Raw genomic sequence first — 23,236 nt, 5'->3', positions numbered from 1 at the left:
AAATACTCATGTCTATTTTATCATTCTCTTTATGAGAAATTCTCTGACCTGAGAAATTCCCTGACCCCTATTTCTCTTGTGTTGATTATATTGTAAGCTCTATTGAGTGGGGATTGTCTCTTATATGTTTAATGTTCAGCACTGTTTATATCTGGTAGCCCTATAGAAATGATAAATACAGCAGTACTACTCATTTTTGGAAAAAGGAACAAATGTATTTTTGCAATTTCAAACAGTATGAAGACTTGTATAATCAAGATTTCTTGGGTTGGTTTTTAAAAAATAACTTTTAGAATATTTCTATAGTTTTTGTGCCGAAAATGAAGCACATGTTGTATAGCACATGTTGTAAAGCAGGGGTGTCCAATGTCGGTCCTCGAGGGCCGCAGTCCAGTCGGATTTTCAGGATTTCCCCAATGAATATACATGAGGTCTATTTGCATGCACTGCTTTCATTGTATGCTAATAGATCTCATGCATATTCATTGGGGAAATCCTGAAAACCCGACTGGATAGCGGCCCTCGAGGACCGACATTGGACACCCCTGTTGTAAAGCAAACTTCCATTTTATGAATTGTATATTTTAGACAGCAGAATGCAACAAATGTACAAGTGTGTGAAAACTCTTGCAAAGCATTTGATGTGCTATTTTTCTGTAATGTCCACTTACTATTTAGCAACAGGCAAACCTTTTAACAAGCTCATAATTAAAAAAAAAAAAAAAAAAAAATTAAGCATAATTCTACAAAAGATACACGGTTAACTCCATAATAGGCCTGTTTAGGGGTTGAAGAGGACTTAGGTGCTGCTAGGCGATTCTCTAAAGAACTTGTGCCTATAATGTAGGCCTGTAAAACCTACCTTAGGCACATTACAGGTGCCTAAATTTTAAGTTAGGTGCTACTAACGACACTACATTTTAACAGGCATGCTAAAAAATGGAACACATCATGAAGAGCTGTGTAAGCTAGAAATAATTTAGTTCATAGACCCCTATCAAAATTAATCTGAGTATATTAATTTTCCAAAATTACCTTCAGTCACGCTGTTGATTACATTTAAGAGATATCTTTCAGGAATATTAAAAATTCCTGAACAAACCTTATCCTCTGCTTCCAAAAATATATTAAATTCCACTATATGTTAAAAAGGAATAAAAACAGCCAGAGGGTCAAGGAGCAGGTATTTCTTTTGATAATTTGGAGTTGAACTTAACACAAACAATAGAAGGAGGACACTTTGGGGGAAATTCTATGAGAGGCACCTGAAGATAGTGTGTTCAGGGATGGAGAAGGACTTAGGCACTGCTAGCACAATTCTCTAAAGTACTACATTAAAGGCACCAAAGTTTTAAGTTAAGTGTAATTCTGTAATAGGCACCTATCTTTTTAGACACCATTTACAGAATTTCCCTCTTTGGGTCTTAATCCTCTTACTTTGATAGTGAAATCTGTATTAGAACCAGACATATTGGATTTTGTGCTCTTTTTCTCAACATGCTAATGAGCTATTTTTGAATAATAAAATAAGAGTTTAACAAGATATTTCCAGAATGACTCAGAAGAGAAGACAACAGTTCTTAGTTGATTCCTAGGTTAAGAACCTAAGAATAGCCATACTGGGTCAGATCAATGGTCCATCTAGCCCAGTATTCCATCTTCACGGTAGCCAATCCAGGTAACAATTATCTAGCAAACCTCTCTATGTCTAGCTAAGTACACAGAGAACGCATAGAAATGCTACAGGTCTGCAAGTTGATTTCTCTGATGACTGTCCCTTACAAAAAATAAGGGGGGGGGAAAAAACCTTGGCTGCTGCCAAAGAGTAAATCTGCAAAAAACAAAAACAAAACAACAACCCCAAACCCCCCACCAAATATGGGCATTTCAAATTAAATTTTGTGCTTTTGCTAGCCTTTAAAAATTGCCCTTATAGTGGTGTAACTAAGCAACAACTTGTGCTTTGATTATTCTGGATATACAGTCTGTAACATTAAGAATAGCTTGTATATCTGAGAATACCTTCCTCTGCCTCTTAATCATGCTTTGAACCCTCTCCACAATAAAGCTCTTCTCTATTTCTTACCAATCAGTGGCTCACAATCCCAAAGAAAATCCCTCCCTTATTGAACCAATGTGTTGCTCTCTGTATGTCCCACCCCCTTCTCTTACTGTAACAGTGACTCAGGCTTTCCTAACACAGCCCCTCTTGCTTCCTGGCATTCCTCCCACTGTAACCATGGATTGTGTATTCTGACTTACTGTAGCAATATCTTAGCTCATGTCGCTTTTCTTACCTCTTACTTCTAGAATGGGCTTGTTAGAGAAATGCAGGCAAAATTTGTTTCATTTGGTTTGGGGATTGGGGGAGAGTAATTTTTTTTCACACACTAAACACTGACAGCCAGTCTTTTGTACCTTCATTTTGATTAAACATGCCTCAAGTCTAAAAACAAAACAAAAAAACAACAACCATATAATCTGGAGAAGAGCCTGTGTAAAATGAAATGGATTCAAATAAGTGAGAGGGATGAAGGGCAAGCTTAAGAAAGTTTGGAGGAAAGGTTTAATTGGTTGGCAAGGCTGGCAGACAGCTTATTTACCCCTCACTCCCTATTTATCCCCCACCCCCTTTACTAAGCAAGAGTTGAGTTTTTTGCCGCAGCCGGGAGTGCAAAATGCTCCAACACTCATAGAATTTCTGTGAGCGTCAGAGCAGCGTTGGAGCATTTAGCGCTCCAGGTTGCAATAGAAACTTCTACTGCAGCTTAGTAAAAGAGGACCTTAATGTACACTATTTGTAAATTATGCAAACAAAAATGTTTTAACTACTGGCAAACAGCATGCATTAAAATAAAATGATTAAAATATGAATGAAATTTTAAGTTATAATTTCCTTTACCAAATGAAACAAAACCATTGGAAAATTTCATTTAATATTTCTCTCTTTCAAATTCAAATATTATAATAATGGCGCATGTTTCCCAAATACAGTGCCTTTCTTTCCCCTTTATCCTATCATTGGTTTGAGTGCTCTTGCTAAGGCCCTCATCGTTTTCAATACACAGCAAATCACAGCACATTTCAAGAAAATTATTTCTTTCTTGAGGCCAGTCTTAGAAAGAATGAGTAAAGTAGCATAACATTTTTTTGTATATTAAAAAAATATATATATTTTGTAGGCTATATTAATTTTAAAAACATGGAGGAACATTTAGTACTTAATTTTTACATAGCTGTTAATTTTAAGTTAAAATGTAGAAAGCAATGTACATATTTAATGAAGTAAAAAGGTTTTCCCGAGGGCCTACCTGTACAGTGGTGTCAGAGGATAGATGGGGTCGTACGCTGCGGTAGCCCTTAGCTGCAAGCGATGAGGGCTGCACCTCAGATGAATGGAGGTCACCTTCCAAATACAGTACAAGGAATTCCAGGACAGACAACAGCAGGCCAAGTTAAGCTGGGGTCATTAACTTTGTTGGGAATTTAGAAAATGTATTTTTAAGTTAAACTCAAGTACCTGTGTCTATCTTCATTTGTTCCGGGCCTATGTGAGAGAAAAAAGAAGGAAGAAAAACAAAAGTGTTATGCTTAGATGAAAGGAGAAAAACTGTGTACTTTGTGCAAAATAGAATGTTTTTTGCAGGGACAGACTCCAACAGAGCTGGTAATTGCCATAGAAACTGGCATAAAACTGGACATCCTCTCAGCTACTGACCTTTCTGAAACACAAGGCCTCATTCACAGCCTTCAAGAGACAATTGTTACTGAACTTTCTCATGTACAGAGCAGAAAGCAGTCACTGTGAAGCACTCATTTTATAACCATTTGACATCCATTGCTAAATGGCAGAAAAGTCATTCCATACTGGTTAGAGACAGTCTCATTTACAGTCCTGAACTGCTGGGTGAAATGCTTTGGAACCAGTTTCAGACCAGGATTTGGCAGCTAAATAAGGACCAATGTGTTTTTAACACAGTAGATGATGATAGAAAAACCAATTATCTGGTCCATTCAGTTTGTCCATAGATACTGTATATTCCAACTAAGTCATACAGCATGACTACATATAGGATATCCACTCATCAAGCAAAGAGGACAGTGGCATAACAATCCCATATCTTCAGAAACATGAACCACTGTAAAAGTTAGTCATCCATGTAAATTTTTCATAAATATCAATTTTTTTTTTTTAAAAAAGCAACTTTAAGGGGTAGAAAAAGTCTTAGACACAGAGGTAGCCGATGTAGTATATTTCAGTACTTAATGCTCTTCACACTTTTAATCATAGGGAGGTTTTGTGAGCAGCATTAGGTGAACTTGTCTGATGCAGAAGCGAAAGAGCCCTGAAATGCTGTCAAGAGTTATGAAGATGACTAAATGAAGTCTCACAGTAACATTAGACGGAACTGGGATGCTTTTTAGACAATTTAAAGCTAAGTCAAACATTTTCAGTTAAGCTGCATGATTTTGATTTTTTGATTTTTGAAGAGATAAAAAGAGAGGGGAGGTTTTTATGCTTAAGATTAAAGGTGTGAGGAGCATTAAGTACTGAGATATACTACATAGGCTACCTCTGTTTCAGACTTTTCTTACTCCTTAAAGTTGCTTTTTTTGCAGAAATTCAAATGCATTAAAAATTTTAGGATGATGGCTAACTTATACAATGATTAATATTTCTGAAGATCTGAGAAACATATAAGATATAGTAAAACCTTGGATTGCGAATAACTTCATGTGCGAATGTTTTGCAAGACGAGAAAAATGCTTTATTAAATTTAAACAAGCGAGGTCTTGCAATATGCGTACGTACAGTATACGCACATGACAACTGAGCCGATGGTTCTATCTCTGACGCTGCAGGAGTGTAGCGAGTGTTCTAAATGAGAGAGGTCTTGCAAACGAACATCACGTCATAGTGAAAGTCATCCTACACAATAACCCTCATCCTCTCCTCTCTCTCGTCTTCCTCACACCAGCCACGATTCTTTTCAAAAGTAAAGTGCAGGTGAATATATTTTTACTTTATACAGTACAGTATTTTGTATTAAAGTTTTTGGGTTGTGGAACAAATTGTTTGAGTTTCCATTATTTTTATGGGGAAATTTGCTTTGATATACGAGTGTTTTGGATCACATGCATTGTTCCGGAATGAATTATGCTCACAAACCAAGGTTTTACTGTACCATATTTTCTCATTAAATCTTTATTGATTTTCAATGGAAATTTCAAGCATTACACTTGTACAGAAAGACACATTAGATACAATGTAATTATAACTCATAAAGTTAACAGGATTTTAATTATTTATGCTCAAGTCGTCAACTGGGATCCTGAGCTTCTAAGACCTTCATTTGAGTTAACAACTAACATTCTTCGTTCCCTATTTCCAACCACAATAAACAACAACACAGCTGTTACCAAACTCCAAGAGCCCAGTGACCTTTCCAGATGGTGTCTTGCCTATCTGGCAATCACCAAGAGCCCACAGCCTGACAAACAGACCTTCTATATGAAAGCCTGTGTTTAAAACAGGCTTTGACAAATCTTCATTACATCTAGATGACAGTCCAAAAACTTAGGAGCCAGCAGCTGAGACCTCTCTCGCATCTCCTTTCATAAGAACATAAGAATTGCTACACTGGGACATGCTGAAGGTCCATCAAGCCCAGTATCCTGTTTCCAACAGTGACCAACCCAGGTCCCAAGTACCTAGCTACCTAACCCTCCAACAATCTCCGCAGTAACAGGACAGATAGGGAAAAGGCTATAAGTGGTATATAATACTAAAATAAATATAAAAAAAATAAAAATATGATCTGTTTTAAGCCATGTGATGATAAAGCAGTTTTCTGGGTCAATTATTATTGTATGTATCTCTACTATTATATATTTACTAGTGTTTTAGCCCGTTACATTAACGGGTACTAGACACTCCTCTTCCTCCTGCCCTTGTTCCCTCTGTTAAGCGGTGATTTTTTTTTCCACTCAATTTGAATTCAAGAGGGTGGATTGTACCGGGAGCCGTCGCCGAGATCACCGCCAAAGCTACGGAAGAGCCTCCGCTCGCCTCTGTATAAAGTCCTTTTTTTTCCTGTCGTAGGTTTCCTCCCCCTCCCTTTCCCCTTCCCACCTTTCACTTTTTCAACCCCCCTTGCATTTCCCTTTGCACGGTCTCCCTCATGCTGTGATCGTGCTTCGTCCGCTCCTTCTCCTGGCCTCACCGCTATTCCCGCACAGAATGGGGGGAGACCTGCGGCCGCACTGAGTTCACTTCTCCCTTCCTTCCCCACTGCCCTCCCCCTTCATGCCTGCGCTATTCAAGCAGATCAGGTAGCCTTTCCCCCCTTCCCACCCCCCTTTCCTGTGCCTGCTCGGAGGGGAGGCTCTTTCCCGGGATCTCGCTGTCATGGGGGAAGCAGCGGTACATGGATGATTAATGCATAATAATTGTAATCCATAGGGGGGTGCGTTGACGACGAACTGTCTTACGGTGAGTGAGGGGGGAGCCACGCTGGGCGTGAAGTGTAAGGGAGCCGGCAAGACCGCAGGGACCATTATATGCGCGCATGCGCACTCCTACCGGCCATGGACCTACAGATCAGGGATCACGGATCACGCAGGTAACAGTGCGCATGCGCGCTTAGCGTTTTATTATAGTAGATGAAAGAGAATAATTACTCCTGCTGTTGTCTACTGCAGGTGCATCTATTGCTTCCCTAATCCATCATGTTTTATATTTTTATGCCCCTTTAAATGCAAATGGGTTTCCCATAATGTGACTCCCCACCCCCTTAGAACAGCACTTGTAACTCTAGTTACCAGTAGATGTTATCTGGTCATTTTTAAGCACAGTGCCCTAATGAGGGTGAAACGCTTTAAAAAAAAACACCCCAAAAAAACCAAAACAAAACTAACCTTGTCCTATCATCTCTGAAGGCAATAGGAGGAATTTTAAACTAAGAAAAATTCAGGAAATGATGGTACAATTATCTGAGTAATAATTTATCCTTGTATTTAGAATTAGAATGATATAAATACAATGATAACAACATTTGATAATACAAAAGCTTTCAGAACTGTTTTCCTTTCCTGACAGGTATCAAACATCAGCCAAAGCTAAAACACACCTGTAATAAAATTCCGCTTTTCTCCACAAAGAAGAGCAAAATCAGATAAGTAAACTTCTGCACTAAACTAATCAGAGCTGTGAACAAATTGGAACCAAACTGTTAAATCACAGACTCTTGATTCTTTCTGTATATATTCTTTCTTACAGGTGTTTATGAAGATGGCTGGAATTCCTCATGGCAGACCAGGTTAAGTATCAAACTCTCTTGAACCTTTCTTCTTTCTTCCCCTTTCTTATGATAGGTACCTACGCTCTTGATTGTAGTTCGCAGTAGAAGATGAAGGCAACCTACTAACCTAACTAACTCCCTCTTTTACAAAGCTGCGCAGCAAAATCCCCAAATCTCTTTAAATCCCTATAGGCCTCAAGGCAGCTGCTAGCACAACTTTGTAAAAAAAAAAAAAAAAAAAAGGTGGGGGGTTAAAATAAACTCAATAAGGCAAAACCCTATTCCTTTTTTGATGGTATTCCTTTTTTGAGTTTTGGCAAAATCTATGTGAGTGGCAGCTTTCTTTGAACATCATCGTTAGTGATTCTTAAGGTATGTTTTTTAGAGTTTTTTTAATGGTAACTGAGTGTTCTATGATGTGATATTTTTTCTTAATCATGGTTGGTGCTTTTGTTTTTTGTTTTTATTTATGTGCCATTTTACAGTTAGTGATTCCATTGCGGTTTTTCCCTACTCTTTTATGTTTACATCTGTTTTTGTTTTTAAAATTTGTATTGATATAATATGTGCTTGTTTATTAAATATGACTTTTTGCATCATATTGGTTGATTTATTTTATATTACAGTATTGTTTAAATGATTTTATAATGTATTTATGATATACATATGTTTTTATACATTTTTAGTTATTACCTGTCCTAACGATATCAATTTATATGAAGTTATTTGGATTGTTTTTTTCATATGTATATGTATGTATTTATAGACTCCTGAGGCAGGCCTGTTGGCCGAAACATGTACATGTCGAGTCATTGAATCATTGAGTCGCTGAATGTATTATGGTGACATTGGAGGAATAAAGATCTTCACATTACCAGATAAGTTGGAGGACACTTTTTTAGTGCACATCATTCTGATCTGGACAATTCCATTTTGTTTCTTTGTAAATATATATAACATAAAACATATTATTTTTCTTCAACAGAAGTAAAATTGAAAATTACTTAGGGCCTCTTTTACAAAGCCGCACTAGTGGCTGCCGAGCGGTAACAGCCCCGAAACCCATAGAGATTGAAAGGGCTTCGGGGTTGTTGCAAAGTGGCTTTGTAAAAGAGGCCCTTAGTTGTAACTAGCTACCAAAAATAATTATTTGAGCGAGCCCTAAACTAAACCCTCCCACAAAAATTCATAAAATAAAATCAGAGAAATAATTTTTCGCATTTCCAAAATCTCTCTGATTTTCACAAGTAAGGATAAGTACAGTTCTAACAAATATTAATACCCCCTTTTACAAAACCGTAGCACAGTTTCTAGCCGCAGTAACAGCTCCAATGCTCATAGAATTCCTATGAGTATCGGAGCTGTTACTACCGTGGCTGTCGCTAAAAACTGCGCTATGGTTTGGTGGGGGTAGGTAAGTACTTTCAATGTATAGCACAAATTAGACTAAAACCCACAAAGAACCTTGAAAGTCAAAAATACTTGTGCTACATCAATCTGAGCTGCCCCTTTTCAAACCACCACAAAAGGATTTTTTTTTTTATTGGCAACAGCAGGCAACCAAAGACCAGAGCTAACTTACTCAATATCTTAGCTGTGCCTGACAGAACTGCAACAGTCTAAGGGAAATATTGTAAAAAGTTTCTGTTAGTTACTCCTGAATAATTATAATCACCTCTTTTACCAAATTAATTTAGTTTGTTTTAAATAAAGCAGCCTCAAAAGTAACCACCCTTAACACACTAAGGGGTAAATTAATTAGACATCTGTTAGTGTCAGTACTGTTTCATTAATTAAAAATTTTTTTTTTAAAAACCCAAAAACAAAATATGCCAAACCTAATAAATACAAACAAAGCAAAAATTTGGCAAAAACTTCAAGTCCCCTTTCAAAACAGATATGGTACTTAATCCATAAGTTAATAAAAGGACAAATCAGTACAGGCCAAAAAGTTAGATAATAAATACTTTTAAAGCCCCGAGCAGGAAACTTATAGGTGACCAGCACCAGGTTAATAAACTAAATAACCCGTACATCATCTAGTCCTGTGCAAAAATGCATTCAAACAACCGGTGAAGCAAACACTCAAAATCAGTGTTGAAAGGGGAAAGAAGGGAAAAAGGCTGTTCAAAAACCCATCCCTTAGTGAAAAACAATTCAAAAATCAAATAATTATCAAATTTTTACAATAAACAATAATGTCCAAATAATATTGGTAAAAAAAAGACTTTTCTGAAGCACAGAGGGTTCCTGTCACGGCACGACAGAGCTCCGTTTCGAAAACTTCCTCGGGAGCTGGGACACTGAAAATGAATCCCACCAAAAAGATCGTTTAGAGATGGCGAGAGGAAAAATAATGATAAACTCCCGCATCAGACTCTTGCTCTGGTCAAAAAATTAGACCTGCGACAGAGGTTAAAAAAACAATGGCAACTGAAGAATTTGAAGATGCCCTAGAGATCCCACACTAACAACACACTGCATGTCAAGACAAAAAACAAAGTTAAGAGACAAAGGGCTTCTTTTACAAAGCCATGCTAGGGCCTTAACACGCGGAATAGCGCATGCTAAATTGTCGCACGCACTAGCCACTACCGCCTCCTTTGGAGCAGGCGGTAGATTTCCGGCTAGCGCGCGCTATAGTGCATGCTAATCCGGTGCGTGCGTTAAAACCACTAGCGCAGTTTTGAAAAAGGAGCCCAAAATGCATATGAATTTAGGGGGGGGATAAAAAAACGTGTGAAAGATTTTAAAAAATGTAGAAAATTAGTGAGAAAATATAAGAATTAATGAGAGAAGAACTATAAAATATGAAACAGCTCGTAGATCAAAAAATAGAAATAAAAGTAATAATAATAAAAAATCAAAAGGTCAAAATTCACAGAGGGAGAAAAAAAAAACAGAGAAACAAACCAGGGAAGCCACTAGTTCTAATCCAAATCAGCCAATAAAACATTTGTCCACGTTTTCATTCAGTCCCACCGGAAAATGGGATTTCAAATGGAAAATCCAAAAGTTTTCTCTCATCAGCAAGCGGGGCATTTTGCCTCCATCAAAGAAGAAAGGTATTTGTTCCAAGACACACCACTTGAGATCAGCAAATTTATGATGATATTGTATGTTGTAAGAAACCATGGGAGCCGTATGTTTCTCAGTCTTCAGACAACTCTAATGTTCTGTCAGTCTGGTTTTAATGGCTCAAGATGTACAACCCACATAAATTAAACCGCAAGGGCAGGAGATAACATATACCTCAAAAGTAGACCCACAGGAAGTTTCAGCATTCAGTTTATAGGACCTCCCTGTGGTGGGGTGGACCCAATGAGTACCAACACATGAGGTGTCACAGTGAGAACATCAGCCACAGGGGGAATGATACCCCCTTCTCAATTGATGATGATGTTTGGGCCTGAAGTCAGAGGATACCAGATGTTCAAAAAGGTTCTTACTCCGAGAAAAAGCAATGCAAGGATTATCCTGAAATACTTTATGAAGTTGGAGTACATGCCAATGGGTGCGGATGCTTTCAGCAACTGCAAACAATTGGGGAGAGTGTGAGAGGACACAGATGTGATTCGAAGAAAGTTCTTTAGTCCTTTTAGTTAACAAGAGATCCCTGTTTGCATGCCAAGCTCTTAAGTAGGCTTTATGTATAACCGACAACAATTTATCTTGTAACAATTTAGCCTCTCTTTTAAATCTGCATCAGTAGTACATATTCTTCTGGCCAGTAAAAAGTGGCCAATAGGTATAGCAGATTTTAAACGTCTAGGATGACAACTGGAAAAAAACAAAAATTTCTTGCAGTGGGTTTATGATGAACCCTGGTTTGTATTCTGCCCCTCTCTAAAAACACTGTAGTGTCAAGAAATGTAATGCAACGTTGACTACTAGTTACAGTGAAACATAGGCAAGGAGTTAGAGAATTAATCAAGATTACGGATGCTCCTGAGTGGAAATCCAAACAAAAAAGATATCATCGATAAAGTGCATCCAGCACTAAATATGCTTGAAGCGCTCATTTGGATAGAGATTGCCTTTTACAAATTTTTTTTTTTTTTTTTTTAAGTTCAATCTTTTTATTGAATTTCGAATAAACACAAAAAGTACATGAACAGTGAACAATGAACAGTGGCTTGCAATTAACAATCATTGAAAAGTACGTACATTCACATCTTACAGACTGGCACCAGAGAGTAGTGGAAAAGTGGAATGCTCTCCCGGAGGCTGTCATAGGGGAAAACACCCTCCAGGGATTCAAGACAAAGTTAGACAAGTTTCTACTGAACAAGGACGTATGCTGGTAGGGTCAGTCTTAGTTAGGGCACTGGTCTTCGACCAAAAGGGCCACCGCGTGAGCGGACTGCTGGGCATGATGGACCACTGGTCTGACCCAGCAGCGGCGTCTCTTATGGTCTTATAATAAACTATGAAATGTGCATCATCACAAATTCCTAATGAAATGGGAAAGTAAAGAAGATACATTAATAATATCACATATATCAATTCTTGCAGTAGGTCAAAACACGGGACTACATCCTTTTAAAAGATGGTAAGGAATTAGTTTTCTCAGCAGCAACTTTCTTATATTTAGAATAAAGACTAATAGTATTCCACCACATAATACAGTTAAGGGAAGAAAAGTCTTTCCAGCATGATAATATATTTTTGAGTGCTATGAGCAGTAAACATTTAAGTAGTTTAGAATCATATTTGTCTAAGGGTGACGTAAAAGCACATGCTCCATATATGAGTATCGGGTAAGACAACTCTTCCATGATGGGCAGTATCTTACATATTGTGGACCAAATATCCTTCCAAAACAGTTGTAATTGGGGACAATGGTAAATCATGTGATCAAATGTGCCAATGCTCTGAAGACAAGACCAGCATCTATTTAAAACTGATGAATCTAATTTGGAAAGTTTGTGTGGCATCCAGTATGCCGTATGGTAAAGAAAGAGGACTGTTTGCATGATGGCCGAAAATTTCAGGACCTTAAAGGAGGACAGCCAGTTTTCTTTCAATATCAATGAGGCAAATTCCGTGTCGGTATCATGAGCCCATATATCATATAATGCAATCGGTGGTATAAATTTCTTTTGGTGCAATATTTTGTAGCATCCTGAAGCTTGACCAGGTTGAGAATTAAGCACAGTGGACCATCGCAGTATGGAGGGTAATTCATTTGAGAGCGTGGTCTGCTTTAGGTGAGTTGAGATGCAATGGCGCAATTGCAGCCAATTATAGTGTTGAGTGGGTTCCAGGCCTTATGCAGTAGACAGTACATAATAATCCAAGAAGGTACAGTCGAGCATCAAGTGATTAATTGCCCATATTCCACGTTTAAGCCAGGATTTCCACTCAATGTACTGACCTTGAATCTTTATGTGAGGATTACGCCATAAAGAAGAACTGGTGGTAAGTTCCATTGCAAGGGAGCAAGAGCGTCAACTTCACGTAGAGCTGTTTTGGTAGAAGCTGATATAAGATTATTTCTAATGGTGTTATCAGCAGAGATAAAAGAGATGTATTTCAAATAGTTCTTCTCGAAAAGCTTGTGCTCCAATTTCAACCAGGCAGGGGTATGTATGAGACTAGGTTCCCTAAGCCATTGGGACCCTTGCCTGCATAAGAAAGCTAGGTGATAGTCATATAGGCTGCGCAATTACACTTCAAACTGTGGTGGAAATGGCTTTGGGTAAACCAAGCAAGAGAAAGAGCGCTGAGCCCTCGTCCCTGTTGAAAAACGGTGCAGCCAAACCTGAGGATGCGGCTACGGCCACCATTTTGGAGGAGCCCAATTGATTCGGGAGTTACTCATGGATACCAAGTAAGATATAAATAACATGAAAGCAGATATTTCTACCTTAAAAGAGGAATTTGTCTTCTTCAAATTTTGACATAAATAGGTTCGTAATCCTAGGGGCGGCTCTTGTCCCCTTAACCACCCCTTGGCATTGTTGATAAAAAGACATGTTGAACCTAAAATAAGAAGTGGACAGTAGCATTTTCAGGTAAATTGTCTTCAAAGATATCAATCCAAATGCTGTTTCCATTAATGTCGATGTTCAAAGTTATACAGTTTTTCTATTAGAGAGCCTTTGTATATGGCTAGAGTGTGTGTGTGTGGGGGGGGGGGGGGAACAACAGCAGTCAAGAACATTAATTTTGAAACTTTTAACTATAAGGCATCAAGAATGTTAAATCAGCTTTTGATGCCTTTATTCCTCAAAGTTCCTCCAGGCCTCTTTCCCCACCTCTGAAAGGTACACATGGGAAAGTCATGGAAAAGGTTATTCAGTGACATAAAACAAGAAGTGGAGATATCCAATGAAGACTGGTGAACTCAGTCTTTCTTAAGAAGTCCTTTATTCATCCAAAAAACCTCAATGACTTGACATGTACATGTTTCATCCAAATCGGCCTGCTTCAGGAGTCTATACACAAATACATAAGACCAAAATCATCATATGTAACAAAGGGAAAATATAATTCATAGACATGACACACAAAGGCAATACTGTATATAATAATCATCATATGTAACAAAAGGGAAATATAATTCATGGCAAAGGCAAACAATTAAAATCAAAATGTAACTCCATAATCAACATATAATGAAATAAAATCCACATATAACTCCAAAAACATCTTATAATAAAAGTCATCACATAATTCAGAGACATAACGCCCATAGGTAAACAATTAAAATTGGTACACTTCTTATAGTAGAAGTCATTGTATAATTCATAAACATGAACAGGCAAACAAAAATGGTAAATTGCTATTCACTGAATAAAGTAATCAAGACATACATGCATAAACACACATGGAGAGACATAATGATATTCTAAAAGTGAAACTTAAATGGTACCAAAAATAAACATCACGAAACCTCATGTAAACATCTATAAACCAATACAGCAAGTATTGAGAAATATTATTCAAACTAATACCATCCATTTGACAGGTCACCCAATGCTTTATACTGAGGGGGCAAGAAAGTGGAAATGAACTTCCACTGGAGTTGTGTTCTTCACTAGGTCTGTTACATTTCCATAAGAAGCTAAAAACATTATTGTTTACTCAAGCTTATTGCACTTAAGCATCAGGTACGCTGTTACAGTTACACTGTTGTATTTCTGTATGCAATTAATGACTGCATATTTATTGATTTAAGTTTATTGTGCATATTAAGTATTAGTTATTTAAAGTGGTGTGGATTTTTGATGATTTTCTGTATGTTTGGTCCCGTTTGTTGTTTTTATTGCGTATTTATCAATAATTTGTGCCCGGCTTAGAACTGTGGGCTATAAATATTTTAAATAAATACATACATTTTTAATAAAATCTTTGGTCGAGATAAGATGTGTAGAGGACATTTTGGAGAAGAAGGCATGGAGGGAAAGCATGGGAAAGTATGGAAGCATGGGAAACTGGTTTTTACAGTCATACTGCTTCAACGCTGGCGATGTAGGGGTGGAGGGAAGGAGGTGAAGGGAGCATCAGGACTCAAAGCTCCATTGCACATTGTGTTAAAATGGAGAGAAATCTTCCATGCACACTGGTCCTTCCATTTTGAGTCAACTAGCATGGATGTTTTATACAAGTGTGCATAGAATTTCTTGTTTGGTTGGTTTTTTTTCTAGTTATCAAGGTCAGGCTAGTCTTTGAGGATTGATATTTAAAGGTATTTATTTGGCTAAATTTATTTCAGTAGTTAAATGAAAAAATCATTAGTTGTAAAGTTACACCCCCCCATGAGAGAGATTTGCATACCTGTCGCTTCCATTATATGCAAATCTCTCTCATGCATATTCATTAGGGATATCTTGAAAACCCGACTGGCTGGGGGTCCCCCAGGACAGGGTTTGGGAACCACTGGTATGGACTAATAAAGAGCCAGGAACACAAAATATTTGAATTTACAGACTTATGACTTATTTACATTATGTTTACAATAGCCGTAAATGATAACGGTGAATAATACAAAACTTTGCTAAAATAATTACGATTGGAACCAGCGTAACATAAAATTTATTACGATAGGAAAAGGTTAAACATGTGAGCAAAGAACACCGCAGACAAGCTGAAGTAGCAAAAAAATGCGCATGCACAGAGGACTTCCAGATGTGGCCCCCAAGCTTGAGGACTTCCAAATCCCGAACTACCAGGTTTTAGAAATCCCTCCAGACACCCAGACAGTCCTCTCAAAAGAGGACATGTCCAGGTTTTCCTGGACGTCTGGTAACCCTACTCTTATTGAATCTACCCCTTCTCATTTCCTTCAAAAGCTCTCACCCCTCTCCTGCTTTATTTCCCTCTCCCACTGAATGTTCCTCCCCCAGCTCCCCTGTAGGCTTACTTTGTGAGAACTCCATGTCTTGGGAGGGCAGGGGGCTGCTGCTTTGTGTCCTTTCATAAGTAGGTGATGTTGATACCCGGAGAGTTACTGCTCCTTTTCCACTGCACACTGTCGCAGGATCCAGTTCTGAAAAAGGGAAACAATACATGCATAAATTAAGAAGGTAATTTTATAAACATATTTCCCATATAAAAGGCCTCTTGTAAAATTAGTTCTTGTCTAAAAGTATGTGCAGTGCAAGTAGGTGCGTATCTGTATAGTAGTTGTGTTCAGAGGAGAGGTTTGGGCAGAGCTGTGGTTCATGTGCATATGTGCAGACTTTGTGCACTAACAGTAATGGCTGCTATGTCTGCGCCTTCAGCTTTTGTGGTAGTATTTTATAAAACCACTCATCTATGTGTCTTTTTAGAAAAATGATGCATTCCAACCCCATTTAACCTAGACGCCATGTCATAAAAACAAACTCCTAGAAACAAAAACTGCATATTTCAACACTAACTTCACAAGATACATTTTAAAACCTTTTAGTTTCACATTTAGACCAGGGCCCCCAGTCTATGAAAAATGCTACAGAAATTGCTCTTTGCTTTGTAGTTAAGGTACAATGACAACACTGGCCCTCCTATTTGCTTTCTAGCAGCTAATAGTTCCACTCTCCCTCTCACAGCCATCACATAGATTACCTCTTCCAAAAGCCACCATTTCTAATTGTCTCCTTCCCTGCTCAAAGTTTTGCTCTACCTCTCCCTCCCTCCTGCTTGCTGGAGCTCTGCATTGCCCAACTGCTGGTGTTGCCATTAAAAATAACTCCAGCCTACAGGCTGTAGAAGTCAGTTTGAAATCAGCTTATCGCTGTTGATATGCCAAGTTATGTTTCGATACTATCTTCTTTATATTTAGGGATCCTGTGCTTCTATCCCATGCATTCCAGGCTTCCACTGCCCTATCTGTGAAAAAGTACTTCCTAGCGTTATTCTTGAGTAGGCCCCATGAAATCTAAATTCATGTCCTCTAGTTCTACCACCTTCCCTCCTCTTGAAAAAGTTTGTATATTAATACCTCTCAACTATTTAAACATCTGTTAACATATCACTCTTATTTCTCTTTTCCTCCAGGGCGAACATGTTCAGATCATCAAGTCTCTCCTCCTACATCTTGAGGCACAAATCCCATAGCATTTTCATCACTTTTCACAGAACTGATTCAAGTCTCTTTACATCTTTAGCAAGATACAGTCTCCAAAACTGAATACTCCAGGTGGGGCCTCATCAACAACTTATACAAGGACATCAACACCTCCTTTCTTCTGCAACCCAGCATCCTTCTGGTCATGGCCACTGCCTTGTCGCACTGTTTCATCACCATGAGATCTTCAGATACTATCACCCCAAGGTCCCTCTCCTGAGCTGAGATTTCTTCTCATGGTCTCTTTTCCCTCCGGGGAATCCACTATTGGTTATCTTCATGTTATTTACAAAAAGGCAAAATTTTCCTTCTAACCCTTCAGCAACGTCTCACAAAGATATTAAACAGAATTGACCCCAGTACTGACTCCTACTTACCTTCCTTTCCTCCCTCATATAATTCAGAAACAAGACCACCTCTCCCTGGTCTCTGGAAAAAATTCACATAACAACAAGCCACCAGAGTCCAGGGAGCTAACATAATGCTGTAATAAGCAAAAAAAAAAATAAAAAAATACCCAGGATGTTGCTGTACTCGATGTTGTAATTCTGTTACACTGAGTATTGTTCTGTGTAATACATGTTCCAAACAAAAACATGCCTCTATTCTGCCAATGTGCAAATATCTCAGAATGGTCCAAAATGCTACAGAGACCAATTTCAGCTGGAAAATAAGGTCCTAAACAACAAAATGTATCAATTCAAGGCTATGTACTATGAGTTCATGACGTGTGTGCAGTCCCAGGCATCCAGATGCAATGTCCTTCACGCATCTAACGACTAAAAGAAGGAACACAACAGCCATTTTCTCTCTTAGGGTAGAATCAGATTTGCCAATACCATATTAAAATACCTTCCTAAAATTATAGGCAAATTCTGCTTTTAGAGCAGAACTGTCTTGAAATTCTGGTAAAATGTCTCATCGTAAACATTCAGGGCACATGTGTTACATAACAATACAGTTTTTTTGTTATATGGCCACCTCAGCCTACCATTAGGGTCTCACAAGCTTTGATGTATTACCACATCTAAACCCCTATGAAACAAAATAATGCTTGCCTTATGTTTTATTACACGTTCTTCTAAAATAGTTCCCATCCATATTTATTTAGCTGAGCATGCTCCTCTGAGAACAGATGGGTCTCATATTAAAAAAACAAAACGACAAAAAAAAGCAAAAAACCCTATGTTAGCCTTTTTGCCAGAAGAGATTATGGAGGATCTTTGCTCTTTATGGGGGGAGAAATGCCCTCCACATTCCAAGAAACTTAAGAGTCAATTCAAACACGAAGAGATATATTACCAGAAATAAGATCCTGCATCAGCTAGAGCAACACTGAACCAGCATGTAATCATTTCCAAGGGTGAAGAAATCCTGAGAGATGAAAATAAGATTGCTCTCCCCTCACCAAAGTAAGACCCTTGTACTAAAGAAAAAAAAAAAAAAAAAACTTGTTCCTATCCCTCCCCCATCTTCCTTCTGCTGATATATCCACATTTGGGACAAATATCACCGTGGGACCCCCACCAGGCTTATAGCGACTTTCTTGAAATATAAATATGCAAAAAAAAAAAGAAAAAAAAAAAATCACAAGTTTCCCAAAACATTTCTGCACACAACATTAACAAAGAACATAACAGCTTTTAATTATCATCCTCAGGATGTACACAAAAAAGAAGATTAAGAGATACAAAGCCTAGAAGAACAAGTATTTTGAAAAAAATAAACATTTAAAATTGCAAATGTTCAATATTTGGTCTGATTCTGTACAAAAAAGCAAACTAAGTTCTCTGACAATGTTTATAAGACTATACAGTATGCTTTGAATTCTCCTCTGTTAAGTAAGATTAAGGTTGATTTACTTAATCCTTCCAATTTTGTGGTTTGGGAGCACTCCAACAATGAAGACAAACCTTTTCCTTCCTAGAATATTTCTGCTTAATATTTTGCCTATTCACATACCTCCGGTGCCTTCAGGGACTTAGAAAAAATAGTTGTTTCTTTTATCTGGAAGTAGAAAAACCCTAGATTTTCATACCATGTTCTAACACAAAAAGAGAGAGGGCCCCTTTTATCATGCTGCAGTATAGGGTTTTAGTGTGGGCCAAAGAGGTAAATGCTCCAAAGTTCATTCAATTCCTATGAGCGTCAGAGCATTTACATCAGAGGCATGCGCTAAAATGTTCTACTGCGGCTTGATAAAAGGGAGCCAGAGAGAGAAAAGATGAAGTTAAGGATTTAAAACTTTTTTATTGGTTCCTTTCTCAGATGAATGTTGCTTGTAATGTTAGGAGCTGATCTATAAGGGGGCCACTGAAAAGTTCTCAGCAGTCTCCATTGAGGACTATACACTTAGCTTTTTTCCACTTTTTTCGTTCTGTATTTTTCTGGAAAATCACTGGGCTAAGTGTATATCCCTCGATGGAGACCGCCCCAACTTTGTTGGTTGGGCAGAGAGATTTTCCATGGCCCCTCAAAGTTAACCATATAAAGCTATATGTGGACATTCAGCTGGCAACTTAAATCTGTAAACTGACAGGATATAGATATAATTTTATACAAATAAATTATTTGTATAAGGTTATAAGAGTACCCCACTAAAACTTTATGCCAGATTGTTCATTCATTTATAGTATATTCACTGTTCCTGTGGTCTGAAAGGCAACATATTACAAGTTTTAAAAACTTATATCAAATAAATCAAAATTTGAGAGGATCACTCCTCTATTGCAGTTCAAGTTCAATTTTAATTTTATTTGACATACCACAAATGTATTGCAAATGAAAAACCTAAGCTGTTCACAAAAGTATTAAAAGTAATGGGGAGGGAATTAAATAGAAGTACATCACTAAGAACAAGACATATGGCAAAAAATGAAGAGACAACAATATGTCAGATGAATAAGAATAGACTCGGCCATGATAGGGATATAGGGAAAGGAATATTACATTAGGGATTTCTATTCCACCATTACCATTATCCAGGAAGTATTACAAAAAGATCTTATCAAAAAGAGATTTGGTCATTTTCAAAGAGAGTAAGAAATGAGTATGGCTATTTGTTTAGGGTAGTTGGCTTTAGTAAGAGGCGGTGTTTGAAATTTGTGGTGTTATTTCTTTTTCAGGGATTTCTTGAAGCGTATGGTCTTTATTTCTTTTCTAAAAGTTTTGTAGTCTAGGGATGCCTTCAGTAGATTGGCGATTTGGTTGTCTAGTTTGGCTGCTTGAGTGTTTCTGTGCTGAAGTTGGTTCTGAAGCCGGATTGCATAGGATGGAGTATGTTTTGGTTTTCTAGGAATTTGGCAACTAGTCCTTCTATTATTTTGACATAGAGTAGGATAGAGGCAATGGGTCTGTAGTTTAAATACCTACGTGGCGTAAATGCGCATAAGTCAAATCTCTTTCCTTTGAAAGAAAGCTCTGGAATGAGAGGGTATAGGATGAAGTTAAGAGTAATCTAAGGAAATACGTTTTTTACAAAAAGGATGGTAGATGTCTGGAACTGTCTCCTGGAAGAATTGGTGGAGACAGAGACTGTCTGAATTCAAGAAGGAATAGGATAGGCTCGTGGGATCTGAGAGAGGAAGAGATAATGGTTACTGCGGATAGGCCATTTGGCCTTTATCTGCCATCATGTTTCTATATGTGGTTTCACAAACTCCTAAAAGCTTAGGCATTTCAAAAAATATGAATTATGCTCTTAACTAGTGCCAGATTAAAGAGTAGGCCCAGTAGGCACATGCCTATGGCCCGAAAACATCAGGGAGCCCCACCAGTGTTAGGAAAAGGCAAACAGGGCAGCTCTGTCCGGGCATCTCTTCCCCTTCACCTCACCTTTGTGGCACTTTTCCAAACCAGTTTTCTCTCTCTGAGGGGCCCTGATGCAGCAGCCATTCTCACTAGTTGCACGCACACAGCCGCTGCAAAGCTTCTCCTCTGACGCAATCCAGCAGAAACCGGAAGTTGCATCAGAGGAAAAGCTTAAGGTGAATCATGCGCATGGAACTTGTGAGAACAGTTTCCCCGTCAGGAGCCATCTGAGAGAGAGAACTTTGGTTTTACAAAGCATCCACGAAGGTGAGGAGAAGGGAGGGGGATGGTCCAATAAGAGGAATAGGTTGAGTGGCACTTCAGATTTAGGGAGCCAGACACTGAATGGAAGTGTGGGGGGGAGTGAAAGAGGGGGGGGCAGACGCTGAATGGAAGTGTGGGGGAGAGGGGGGAGAGACCCTGAATGGAAGTATGGGGGAGGGGGAGAGATGTTGAATGAAAGTATGTGGGAGGGGAGGAGAGACGCTGAATGGAAGTGTGGGGGAGAGTGGGGACAGACATTGGATGTGAGAGAGGGGAGCAGATTCTGGAAAAAAAAGGGCACATGCTGGATTGGGAGAAGAGGATAGAGTTAGATACTGGAAGGTGTGAGGGAAAGAGGTGGCAAGCTGTAGGTAGACACAATGAAAGAGAGAAATTGAGGACTAAATAGTAAGAAAGAATTTAGAAGGAAGACCAGGGAAGAAAAGGAGGAGAGAAAGGGATGCTAAAATCTGCTGGGAGGGAGGGAGAGATGGAAGGGAAGAAGACAGATGCCACACCATGGGAGGAGAGGAGAGAACTAGATGGATGCCAGACCAATTGGGGGAAGGAGGGAGAATTGGAAGGGAGAGGTAGACAGTTTCTGGAAAAGGCATAGAAAGAGAGCAGATGCCATTTGGAAGAGGCAGAGAGCAGACAGTGGATGGAAGGAAGAGAATGATTAGAAGATGAGGAAAACAGAAACCAGACAACAAAGGTAGGAAAAAAAAAATTATATTTGTTTTATTTATTTCTTTTTTACTTTAGGATAAAGTATTATTGCAGCTGTATTGATAATCGTTTATTAATAGAAAATGGAAATAAGGTGATCCTTTTTATTGGACTAATTTTAATACATTTTTTACTAATTCAGATTCCAAAACTCCCTTCCCTCAAATAAGGACAGGGATACTGTAAGCAGTATAGTTTACTGACCTGAAGAAAGGTTTTAATCTCTGAAAGCTAATTGAGAAATGTATTAGTCCAGTAAAATGGTGGGCACTAAATTTTCTTCCCGCCATGCCCCATGCCTCCTACCCAAATGCAAAATATAAATTGGTGGGCTTCCCAGAGCCCTACCAGCTGAAGATCTCTTCCTCTAGGAAGGAAGGGGGGATTTGTTCAGAGATGTTTGGAGGTTGCATAGAAGAAAAACTGCACACTGGTAATCTTTGTTGTTTGTTTTGAATTTTAAAATAAAAGAAAAAAAGAAATCAAGTGGAAATAAAGAAGTAAATAATAAAACAGGTAAATCAATGGGGCAGGGGGCCCAGTGGACCTGTGTGCCTAGGAACCCTCGATGAATAAATCCTGCCCTGCTCTTTACTACTTTAATAGTGGTCTATTTTTAATATCCAGAAGAACCAACCAATGGCTGACCAGCAAAAATTTATTAAAAGAATAATTTTCTCTCACATGGGTGTCGTGTTATAAAATTAAGCCCATACTGTGACATAATGGCATAATTCCACTACGTTCATTCTCTCTCTGACACAAACATTGTTTTAATGTATCTGATACAGATGTGCCAAGTCTCATGCTTTTGCGGATCATCTCCCACTGATGAGCCGCCTCCCTGTGCTATGTCATCACCTGCTGCTGCTAATCCTGTGGCAGCAGGAGACAACCTCTTATGAAGGACTTTCCTGTTCCTACAGCATAGGGCAGGGGTCTCCAAAGTCCCTCCTCGAGGGCCGAATCCAGTCAGGTTTTTGGGATTTCCCCAATGAATATGCATGAAATCTATGTGCATGTACTGCTTTCAACGCATATTCATTGGGGAAATCCCGAAAACCTGACTGGATTCGGCCCTCGAGGAGGGACTTTGGAGACCCCTGGCATAGGCAGTCAACTCTTTTTGCCTCTGTCTGCCAATTAGCTTTGCCGGCAGCAGAGCGGTGAGCGGGGCAGGGCACAGCAATGGGAAGGGCAGGCTGACCCTGAATCTCCTGAGTGGGTCTGCTCATGAATTCCTTTTTTTAACTAGTTTTCTTGAAGACACCATTTTCATTTGGGTTGTCTAATATAGACCTTTTTGTTTTACCTGGTTAACATGAGCAAGTATTACCGTATTACCATGGGCTAAAATAAAACTACCCTCATAGGCAGAATCAGTGTAGGACCAAATAAAACAAAATAACTTAACTCAGGCAATGGCAAATGTTCAAATTAAGGATCTTCTAAGCAGCAAATACTAAAAGGATGTAGACAGGATAAGATCCAGGATCAACTTCAAGTGCAGTGGTGAATCAGTAGAACTTATGTTACTGTTAAGTCAGCAGAACCTCTATCAATGACTTGCTTAGTCTAA

At 38.6% G+C, this 23,236-nt stretch overlaps 1 protein-coding gene across 22 annotated transcripts in view; it reads right to left on the bottom strand.

Annotated features, from left to right (window-relative positions):
- Positions 1–23,236, bottom strand: part of SORBS1 (sorbin and SH3 domain containing 1) — a 510,557-nt gene that overhangs the window by 257,558 nt on the left and 229,763 nt on the right. For all 22 annotated transcript variants that reach the window (XM_033940055.1, XM_033940058.1, XM_033940056.1 and 19 more), the window contains 3 exons: positions 15,670–15,795; positions 3,521–3,547; positions 3,312–3,406 (listed from right to left, as the gene is read on the bottom strand). In XM_033940055.1, coding sequence (XP_033795946.1) covers positions 3,312–3,406; positions 3,521–3,547; positions 15,670–15,795 — 248 coding nt within the window. The remainder of the gene's footprint in view (positions 1–3,311; positions 3,407–3,520; positions 3,548–15,669; positions 15,796–23,236) is intronic.

Source organism: Geotrypetes seraphini, chromosome 4, assembly GCF_902459505.1.
Source record: "Geotrypetes seraphini chromosome 4, aGeoSer1.1, whole genome shotgun sequence".
In the NCBI taxonomy this organism is placed as follows: Eukaryota; Metazoa; Chordata; class Amphibia; order Gymnophiona; family Dermophiidae; genus Geotrypetes; species Geotrypetes seraphini.
The sequence above is the reverse complement of the archived record's forward strand: the minus strand, read 5'-3'. Positions and strand labels throughout refer to the sequence as shown.